This window comes from Callithrix jacchus, chromosome 10 (genome assembly GCF_049354715.1).
Source record: "Callithrix jacchus isolate 240 chromosome 10, calJac240_pri, whole genome shotgun sequence".
In the NCBI taxonomy this organism is placed as follows: Eukaryota; Metazoa; Chordata; class Mammalia; order Primates; family Cebidae; genus Callithrix; species Callithrix jacchus.
Genome location: NC_133511.1, coordinates 62,700,060 through 62,711,231, shown reverse-complemented (window position 1 = coordinate 62,711,231; position 11,172 = coordinate 62,700,060). Strand labels below are relative to the sequence as shown.

Here is an 11,172-nt window from a genome sequence, read left to right as displayed (position 1 = left end):
GAGAATTCTACATCCCCTAGTGCAGCCTGTTTAAGTCTTAGACAGCTTTAAAAATGTATTCTGGGCCGGGTGCGGTGGCTCATACCTATAATCCCAGCACTTTGGGAGGCCGAGGTGGGTGGATCACGAGGTCAACAGATCGAGACCATCCTGGTCAACAAGGTGAAACCCCGTCTCTACTAAAAATACAAAAAATCAGCTGGGCATGGTGGTGCGCGCCTGTAATCCCAGCTACTTGGGAGGCTGAGGCAGGAGAATTGCTTGAACCCAGAAGGCAGAGGTTGCGGTGAGCCGAGATCGTGCCATTGCACTCCAGTCTGGGTAACAACAGCGAAACTCCATCTCAAAAAAAAAAAAAGTACTCTGATACTCAGCCAAAGGTAGACTAAGTACATGTCTACCTTTGGTGGAAAAGTACTACATTTTGCATTTTTCTTTTTTTTCCCCCTTAGTCTTCAGAACAGGAATACATTTTGTCATTTTAAGACAGGATCAAGTCCTGGCTTTATCCCTTAGGAGACACCATCTCAAAGCCTGTTTCCTTACATGGAAAATGAGGGCTAACTTGGAGGATTTTTATGAAAAGGGGTACTTACCAGCATATTCTTCCTTTAGAAGGCTTTCTATAATTACAGCATGATAGGCTCAGGCAGCAGCCATGGTTCTTCATATTTTTGTCTAGGCTCCAACCCAGCAACTGCCGTCAAGTGTTCATGTCAGGGCTGTGGTACAATTACACTTCAGAGGTGCAAAAACAGGTGAGCATACTAGAAAAACTCAGCTTCCTGGAGCTAATCTTCTTTCCCTGGTTCCTCCTTAGCACTCATGACCTCGTGGAAATAGACTGCCTGGGTTCAGATCCCAGATCTGTTATTTACTAGTTGTGTGACCTAGGACAAGTTATTTATTTCTCTCAACTTCACTACCTTGTTTATAAAATGAAAATAACAATACTTAGAGAGTTAATTAATTCATGTAAAGAGCTTAAAACACTGCCAGGTACACATAAGTACATTAAACCAAAAGTCAAAACATGCTTGAATTTAAATTCTAGCTCCACCTCTAATTCTATTATCGTGGCCAGTGTGGTGGCTCACGCCTGTAATCCAAGCACTTTGGAAGCCAAGGCGGGCGGATCACCTGAGGTCGGGAGTTCAAGACCAACCTGACCAACATGGTGAAACCTCGTCTTTAAATAAATAAATAAATAATTATATTATCTTGCTATTATTTTTATAAGCTTGTCAAGTGCTAAATATGATCCAGACTGGCTGCAGGTTCAGATTCTACCAATCATTTAATCCATCCTATTCAACAACTACTGAGGTCTAATTATCTGTTTCACAGATGAGGAAACTGAGACTAAGAGAGCTGATGATTTAAAGGCCCTTTCCCATATACTTCCCATGAGGTGGTATAGCTTAGACCTTTGGGATCTTCTTGGATGTGAATGAATACAAGCTTTACTATTTATAGTTTTCCCACCAGTGACTTAGTCTCTAAGCCTCATTTGGCTATTGTGAAGATTGAATGACAGGTAAAGTACATAGTACAGGCAGTGCCAAAGATTAACCTCTCTGGAGCACTGACTGTTATTATGTCACACCTGGAATTCTTTTTTTTAAAACAGAGATGGGGTCTCACTATGTTGCCCAGGGTGGTCTTGAACTCCAGGGCTCAAGTAATCCTCCTGCCTCCTATAATCCCAAAGGGCTGGGATTACAGGCATGAGTCACAGCCCCCAGCCGCCTACCTAAAACTTTAACTCACATGCAGCAACGTGTCAGAGATACTGCAGGAAATGACTTTATTTCTGGCACTGGATCCCTATTTCCCACAATCCTGATTTCTTTTCTAAAATATTAGCTCTTCTACATTATTTTTTTAAAGCCATAGAGGTCTTAAGAATATAGTCGGGCGTGGTGGCCGGCACCTCTAATCCCAGCTACTCAGGAGGCTGAGGCAGAAGAATCACTTGAACCCAGGAAGCAGAGGTTGCAGTGAGCAGAGATCGTACCATTGGACTCCAGCTCAGACAACAGTGTGAGACTCTTGATTTAAAAAAAAAAAAAAAAAGGTCCTAAGACAGGCAAGATCAAGAAATGCCGTGAAAGATGGAAATGATTCATTCTCCAGCTATTCAGTCAGTCCTTGGCCCAGCTACTGCCTGCGTTAGGGAAGAGGCTCCTTAGCAAGATACCGCATGTTTAAGGTCCTTCAGCAACTTATCAATGGTAAAAAAAAGTACAGCCGTTAAGCTGCTTTGGAGGTACCCTAACACACCGTCACTTTAAGAAATAAGACTACAGCTCAAATAACCAGTTATCAGGAGGCAGCTGGATCTTTGTGTTTCACACCGGTGGAATACCATGTTAGCATGTGGTATAAAAGCTGAAGCTACAGCCACACACATTTCTTTACAGACCAGGAACTAGAACAGCTTGGTGTCTTCTCAACTTTATTACAGAAAGGGGAAGGGGAAGTAGACTTGAAGGTTTTCTTATTTTTTAATGCAAAAACAATTTATCCTGTGTTTGATACCAGATGAGACTGTAAGGGTCACATACTCCTTAGGCCTACACATCAATCCCAGGTGAAGTGCTTCAGGTTTGGCTCATTCTGACACCAAAGAAAGGGCCCTCTAGGCCAAGGTTGGAAAGACTGCTTTTGCCTCAGCGCCGTGCAGGTTTGGGCATTATATAAACTTTTACAGGCTTGCTGAAGGGAATGGTGCCCTCGATGCTGGTTTCCACCTGGGGTGATACCTCACCACCCTCCATCCAGGGGCATTTTGGAATGCGAGCACTGGAGTTGTAGGACAGCAGCAGCCTTACTTCTACCTGACATGGCTCTGAAAAAAAGACAAAAGAAATCCTCTATGACTTGGTAACTGCTAGGAATGAGGATGAAATGTGAAGTTAAAGAAACATCAAAATGGAAGCAGTAGGGAAAACATTTCTTCATCCGTCCGGATCCCTCCCCTTACCCTCACCAAACAAAACACTTTCTCAGGCAAAATCCTGGGGGGCTGACACTGAGCTTGCAGATGTGATGCTACTCCATCACCTTCTCCTCAGGCTCACTGTGGCACAGAGCCACAGCTGCTGAGACAACTGGAGAGCAAGCTAAATACCCTTCCAGGAAGATTAATTACTTCATGAACTGCTTTATGAACTGGGTTCAAATTCTTATGCAGGTGTGGATTTGGGTGGTCTCAGAACCTCTCAGAGTCTCAAGATTTCCAGAGGATCAGCAGGTGCATGTTGCTTATTCTCATACCCAAGTAAGCTCTTCCTGCACAGTTTGATATCAAGCCTCACGGCTGCACGTACCACAAACACTTTATTAGTGGAGAGGAAAGCCTTTGAATAGCAAACAGTTCACCAGAAACTTATGGCCAATGAACAGGAACATGTTTCAGGGACCTAAAATCATGTCCGAAAACATTTCATTCTTTCATTACATTATATTACAACATAATATAATCATTTAGTGTCTGTATGTGGCAGGTCCTAGCAAGAATAAATAAGAACTCTCCTCAAGTTGATGGCTATTTGGTTGAGGAAACAGTTGCAATGGAGTACAGTATAAGAAGTACTGAGGAGGGAGTGCAAGAAGGTTTTGGAATAGACTATCCACTCTATGCCAAGCACATAACCCCAAAAGTTCTTTTTTTTTTGAGACGGAGTTTCACTCTTGTTACCCAGGCTGGAGTGCAATGGCGTGATCTTGGCTCACCGCAACCTCCGCCTCCTGGGTTCAGGCAATTCTCCTGCCTCAGCCTCCCAAGTAGCTGGGATTACAGGCATGCGCCAGCATGCCCAGCTAATTTTTTGTATTTTTAGTAGAGACGGTGTTTCACCATGTTGATCAGGATGGTCTCGATCTGTTGACCTCGTGATCCACCCGCCTCGGCCTCCCAAAGTGCTGGGATTACAGGCTTGAGCCACTGCGCCTGGCCCAACCCCAAAAGTTCTTATCCTGTTACATTATGAAACAAATACTGTCACAATCTTGGCAAAAGTCCCAAGACTCAGAGAGGTTCTCAGAGACTGCTCAAATCCACACCTGGGTAAGAATTTGAGCCCAGTTCATAAACTGAAGCAGTTACTCTTTCTATTAACCACATGCTTCTATAAAGAAGGGGGAGATAAATTCAGAAAAATGTAAGGGCAAGTGCAAAGGCCAGGAATACAGTGAGGTTGAGATGTCTCTTTAATTTGGTGCAACCAGAGCAAAAAGTGTAAGTGTGGAAGATTATCCCAACGCTAAGAATTTCAGAGGGTGGAAGTGAGGGCTAGATGGATCTAAATTAACAAGGGCAGAGACTCCAGGACTTCTCAATGCCTCCCCAGACCTCTTCCTGGTTACATCCAGTCTTCTCTCTATGGGTCAGAGAAGAGACTGGATTGCTGTCCTCCAGGAAGGGAAAGACGTGCAGTCAGAGCAATCCAGAGGCCAAGAGCAATCCAAGACCAGAGCGATCCAGTGCACCTTAGATTTCAGCATGAGATCTAAGTGCAGCCTCAGCCATCAGCAATTACCAGCCATGTGGTAAGCACACACTCACATGACAACATGAGGGCCATGCAGCAGCCTTGAGTGTAACTGTCATGAAACTAACACTGTTCTCTGATACCAGGCTCCAGATGTATCTCCCACTCAGGGTGGAATCAAGATAGATACCCATATCTGCTTTCCTGCCATACTCTCCCATTCAGTCCCAGGTGGCAGGACAGAACCACAGCCCCAGTTTGCAGAGCACTTTCAAAAAGCCAAATCTTGGTAAGAACTGGGCACAGTGGCTCAAGCCTATAATCCCAGCTCTTTGTGAGGCCAATGCAGGACTATTGCTTAATCTCAGGAGTTTGAAACTAGCCTGGAAAACATAGTGAGACCCCATTTCTATAAAAAAATAAATAAATAAATTAGACAGGCATATAGTCTCAGTTATTAGGGGGGCTGAGGTGGGAGGACCACTTGAGCCTGAGAGGGGTGCACCACTGCACTCCAGCCTAGGCAACAGAGGAAGACCCTGTCTCAAAAAAACCACCAAACAAATCATGTTAAGGTCAGAGGGAGTTGATGTCAGACTCAGCCCTATAGGGTCATTTTGCATTCCCTTACCAACATTTGGTAAGAGTGGCAATCCAAGGCAATGCCTTAGGAGGAAAGCAGAGTAGAGAGAAAATGAGAGGGAGGGAAACTTGGGAGAAAGAGACAAGATCATCTAGGACAACCCATACACCTTATAGAATATATCTCCTAGGAGTTTTACATTCTTATTATCATCTTAAAGATAATGAGACAGGTAAAATAACTTTCTCAGGATCACACAGCAAAGGAGGCAGAATTTGAAATATGGTCTGTGACTCAGCTTCCCTACATGGCAGCATCCTGCCTCCCAGAGGAGAGGTCCTTCCCTGCTGGGGAGCTGCTGAGGGACTGAAGGAGCTCCCTAAAAACTCCAGGCCCCATCTCCTGGATTAAGAAAAAGAAAGTGCGGGCCGGGCGCGGGTGGCTCAAGCCTGTAATCCCAGCACTTTGGGAGGCCGAGGCGGGTAGATCACGAGGTCAAGAGATCGAGACCATCCTGGTCAACAAGGTGAAACCCCGTCTCTACTAAAAATACCAAAAATTAGCTGGGCATTGTGGTGTGTGCCTGTAATCCTAGCTACTCAGGAGGCTGAGGCAGGAGAATTGCCTGAACCCAGGAGGCGGAGGTTGCGGTGAGCCGAGATCGTGCCATTGCACTCCAGCCTGGGTAACAAGAGCAAAACTCCGTCTCAAAAAAAAAAGAGAGAGAGAAAGAGTGCAAGCTTATTAACAATGAGACACATTGCACTTGAGTGTCCCAAACTGGAAGGGAGGTAGCACAGTAAGGGAAAGCTGAGTGCCAGCTTCAGCACTATCACTAATCAGCTACATGGGCCTCCATATATGTATCTGTAAAATGAAGAAGAGAATACTAATTCCCACTGCAGAGTTGGTATAAAGATTAAATGAATTTTTATTGCACATTTAAAACCTTGTATTCAATTTTCATTTGTTAAGTGCCTACTACATGTCAGGTGCTAGAGACATAGGCTACTGAAGCACTGGAGATACAGAGGCAAAGACAAGCAAGTTCCCTGCTCTATAGGAACCTACATCCTACTGGGAAAGTCAGTAAATAATTAAATGTGAAAACACATCTGACACCAATAAGTGCTACACATCAAGAATTAAAATAGAGATTTTTAATAGTGACTGGGTCGCAACCACTCAGAGGAGGTGATCTTGTTTGGTTTTTGATTTTTTTTTTTTTTGAGTCAGGGTCTCACTCTGTTAAGCAGGCTGGAGTGTAGTGGTGTGATCAGGGCTCCCTGGAGCCTTGACCACCCCCCAGACTCAAGCAATTCTCCTGCCTCAGCCTCCTGTGTCCGTGCCACCACGCCCAGTTAACTTTTTTATATATATTATAGAGATAGGGTTTCCCTATATTACCCACACTGGTCTCAAACTCTTGGACTCAAATAATCCTCCCACCTCAGCCTCCCAAAGATTATAGATACAAGCCACCATACCCAGCTATGATCTTGTATAAGTTAAAATTCTTCAGGCTCAGGATAGCCTGGCAATAGGCAAACAAGGAAGTCTGCCATGAACTAATATACCTTAAGAGCAAATGGGACCTAAGAGAAAGAACCTCTGAGCATGGGGGCAGATCAGCTCAGCTCTAGCTCTGGCCTTGGCAGTGACTTGTTGTGTGACCAGGGACAAGTCAGTACCCTCTGAAGACCTGCCACATTCTTTTGAGCTATAACATACTGTAATTTCCCTGAGCCTTGTCCCTTCCAAAACAGTGCTGTCCCATAGCATTTTCTTCTTCATATCTAGGATCCCTTCCTCAGAAGATATTAGAATAAGGATTCTACTTTTCTGTGGGGTCAGTAGTTTGGCAAATAGTGCAAAACATTCCAGGCAGCCAGATTATGGATAAGGAATGCTCAGGGAAGCACATCCTGGGTAGCAGAACTGCCAGATGCTCCCTCAACTACACCAGGCCTAGCGCCACTAGAACCTGAAAGGGGCTGCCCTAATATCCAACAACTTTACAAAGTCATGAGTACCCATCTAACACCCTGACAGAGGGAAACCACTAATAATGGCCTTATAGGCCAGGCACAGTGGCTCATGCCTGTAACCCCAGCACTTTGGGAGGCCAAGATGGGTGGATCACTTGAGGTCAGGAGTTCGAGACCAGCCTGGCCAAATTAGCCAGGTGTGGTGGTGTGGACCTATAATCCCAGCTACTCAGGAGGCTGAAGCAGGATAATCACCTGAACCCAGGAGGCAGAGGTTGCAATGAGCTGAGATTGTACCACTGCACTCCAGCCTGGGGAAGAGCAAGACTCAGTCTCAAAAAATAATAAAAATAAATATAAAGTAATAATAATAATGGCCTTATAATTCTGTGTTTAAAACACAGAGTGAAAGAAAATTCCAAAAGCTATTCCCTATCTCTAAAATAAAACAAATTTCGTGACACTAAATACCTCCAGTAACAACAGTGCTCCTGGATCATCTTCAGTTATTTGGGAAACACCACTGAGGCCAATTCTGCCCCCTTTTCTAGGTTCTGCAGACTGAGCTCTTTTTAAGTTTCCTAAAGCAGCCTTACAGGCTTGAAATGTAATCTCCTTTGCACTTGTATTCTCCCCTTTTATTCTTATGGATTAAAAATCCTCACAATTCAGACATATAAGTTGGAGAATGAAAAAATATTTTTTTAATCCTTACAATTAATTTGTAGATTGAGAATTATCATTGTAATTTTGAAGGTGAGGAAAAAGAAAGGGAGAGATTTGTCCAAGGTGACAAAGCAAGTCAGTGGCAGAGTTAGGATAAAAATATAGTCTCCTGGTGTCCAGACCAGGGCACTTTCCATGAGACTCCAATCTATCAGAATTGCCTGTATATCTTCTAACACAATCTTATTGCTCATGCATGCAATCAAAGCTCTGTAGCAAATTAGCCCAAGTATATCCAGTTTGAGCTTATAAACTAATGGAGGAATCAAGTTCAATTCTTAGTAGGCCTGATCCATGTATTTTTTTCAGACTTTAAAAACCAAGCGCTGAAGGGTAGGGGTCATCTCCAGCAGCGTATTTTCCTGCACACTCTGGCTCTGACTCCTTACCTGTCCAAGCAGTGTGGGAGAGGTAAACCTGAGTGATGAGTCGGTGACGCCCTGGGCCAGGATTCCGGAAGTCTGCAGGCTTGGGGTGAATCATCTGAGCCTGGCCATCTGGATATAAGACCTAAAGGATGACAGAAATGAGAAAAAGAGGCAGAAGAGAAAGGAGTGTTTAACAAAATAGATGATGACATCTGTTGTGAACCTCAAAACACAAGAAAGATGACACCAACTTTCCTAAGACTGCGCCTTGAGGGGAGGTAAGCACTGCAGACATTTCTATTTCTTTGCTCCAGCAAGAAGTAGTGTTCAGTAAACATTTCCTGAATTCATGGTGAATAAGTAATATGAACAGACTGTTGCTATGAAGAGCAAGGACAGGTAAGAATATTAATTCTGACTATGAAAAGTGTTCTCTGCAACCTTTACCAGAAGAGCACTCCTTCCCTGGCTGAATCATATCATGGCCCATCATCCATCACCAACCAACGGTTTTAGGAGTTATTTTGCAACTGCATTCTCTTCACTAGATTTCAAGCAGCTAGGAAGTCATGTATCTGTTTCTTTCTACAGAGAGAATGCTCAGTGAAGAGGCCACTGAAATCATTGGCCAGTTCTTGAAGTCTCACAACTGCGAGAGAGTTCTTTCCTTAGCATCCTGGGGGACCTCCCAGCTCCCTGTGTAGAGAGCCTACCACACTGTAGGGTACAAAGGAACTAGAGGAACAAATTAAGCTTATCCTAGGACCAGGACCTGCTCTATGTAAATATACTTGTGAAGACAGAGTAGGGAACCACACAGGTCTTTCAGTGTTGAAACTGTGGAAGGCATGTCCCACCCACTTACCCTATAATCCTTCATCTCTCCTCAGGTCACAGGGCCTCCCCTTGATTCTACTCTTCTTTTTTAAAGACAGCGTCTTACTCTGTCACCCAGGCTAGAGTACAATGGTATGATCATAACTCACTGAAGCCTCAAACTCCAGGCACAAGTGATCTTCCTGCCTCAGCCTCCTGAATAGTGGGGATTACAGGCATGTGCCACCATGCCAGGTAATTTTCTTTTTAAACTTTTTTGTAGAGACAGGATCTTGCTATGTTGCCCAGGCTGGTGTCCAACTCCTGACCTCAAGTGATCCTCCTGTGTCAGCCTCCCAAAGTGTTGGGATTACTGGCATGAGCAACTGGGCCCGGCCCACCCTTATTTCTTTTTCTTTCATTTTGGAGACAGAGTCTTGCTCTGTCGCCCAAGCTGGAGTGCAGTGGTGCAATCTCATCTCACTGCAACCTCTGTCTCCTGGGTTCAGGCGATTCTCCTGCCTCTGCCACCTGAGTAGCTGGGATTGTAGGCGCTCAGCATAATGCCCGGCTTATTTTTATATCTTTAGTAGAGATGGGGTTTCACCATGTTAGTCAGGTTGGTCTTGAACTTCTGACCTCAGGTGATCCTCCTACCTCAGTGTCGTGATTACAGGCATGAGCCACTGCATCTGGCCTACTCTTATTTCTTCAAGCTGTTACTTCCCACTCTAGTTCTAGGCTCCAAGCTCCCAAGCCTACCATAGCAGAAAGATGCAGACGTTTGCATTTCTTTATCCTTAATATCTTTAAAGACAAGTGCTTGGGTTTCTTTTTTTTTTTTTAGAAAGAAGGGCAGGGCTGGGAAAAATGCCTCACAACTGTAATGTCAGCACTTTGGGAGGCTGAGCTGGGTGGACCACTTGAGGTCAGGAGTTCAAGACCAACCTGGTCAACATGGTGAAACCCCTTCTCTACCAAAAATACAAAAATAAGCTGGGCATTGTGGCATGTGCCTGTAGTCCCAGCTACTTGGGAGGGTAAAGCAGGAGAATCACTTGAACCTGAGGTGGAGGTTGCAGTGAGCCAAGATCGCTGCCACTGCACTCCAGCCTGAGCAACAGAGTGAGATTCTGTTTCCAAAAAAAAGACAAAGATAAGAAAGACAGAAAGACGAAAGAAAGAAAGAGAGAGAGAAAGAAAGAAAGAAAAAAAGAAAGAAAGAGGAGGAAGGAAGGAAGGGAAAGAAAGAGAGAAAGAGAAAGAAGGAAGGAAGGAAAGAGAGAGAGAAGGGTAGAGGTAGAAATAGCAACGATCACGGGAAAAAAAACAAATGAAAAGGAGCCATAATTTCTGTGTTCAGCAGGATCAGTGGCTCATGCCTATAATCCCAACACTCTGTGGGGTGAGATGGGAGGATTGTTTGAAGCCAGGAGTTTAAGACCAGACTGGACAAAAAAGTAAGACCCCATCCCCACACGATTAAAATTAGCCATGTGGTAGTATGTCCCAGCTACTCAGGAGGTTGAGACAGGAGGATCTCCTGGACACAGGAGTTTCACAGTGAGCTGACCATGCCACTGCATTCCAGCCCAGGCAACAGACAGAGACCTTGTTTCAAAAAAAAAAAAATTCCCCCATTCTCAGCAAAACTGTCCTTGGTGAAAGGCCTTGACTCCTCTGTGAAATGGTTGCTGGAAGCCTTCTTTCATTTGTCTACTTCAAAAGTGGAGCTTAGAAATCTGTGGCCCAAGTAGCTCAGGGGAAGGAAATGACCAGTATGAATTATCATCAGGTAGAATACAATAACCTAGATTAGGCTTGCGAAAGTGTTAATGAATAGAGTTCTGCAGGGCCTGCTTTAAAGAACAGATAAACAGTATTTTAATGGAGAATGTAATCTCAGTGTCATCTCTGAGGCATGTTTACTGCTGTATCTCTATCCAGCACCTGAAGTAGTGCCCAAAACAGAGGAATGATTCAGCGTGTGGTGACTGGACTGGATGGCACTTTCGAACCACTGGACCTGTTCCACAATGGGGCAGTGAGTTTCCTGTCCCTCTACCTGTAAGGTATCCAAAAGGTTTAGCCCTGCATGTGGTAGAGGTGCTTTGAAGGGGGTTTTTTAGGAGACAGTCTAGGAGACGACCCTTAAGTAACCTGCCTGCAATCTCCTTTATGCTCAATTGGTCAAT

The 11,172-nt window shown here is 44.5% G+C and overlaps 1 protein-coding gene across 4 annotated transcripts in view; it reads right to left on the bottom strand.

The window, feature by feature from the left end:
- Window positions 1–2,441: 2,441 nt before the first annotated feature.
- INTS4 (integrator complex subunit 4) overlaps window positions 2,442–11,172 on the bottom strand; it is a 117,798-nt gene continuing 109,067 nt past the window's right edge. For all 4 annotated transcript variants that reach the window (XM_009007371.5, XM_002754781.6, XM_054241868.2 and 1 more), the window contains 2 exons: window positions 8,183–8,303; window positions 2,442–2,851 (listed from right to left, as the gene is read on the bottom strand). In XM_009007371.5, coding sequence (XP_009005619.1) covers window positions 2,673–2,851; window positions 8,183–8,303 — 300 coding nt within the window. In that variant the 3' untranslated portion in view covers window positions 2,442–2,672. The remainder of the gene's footprint in view (window positions 2,852–8,182; window positions 8,304–11,172) is intronic.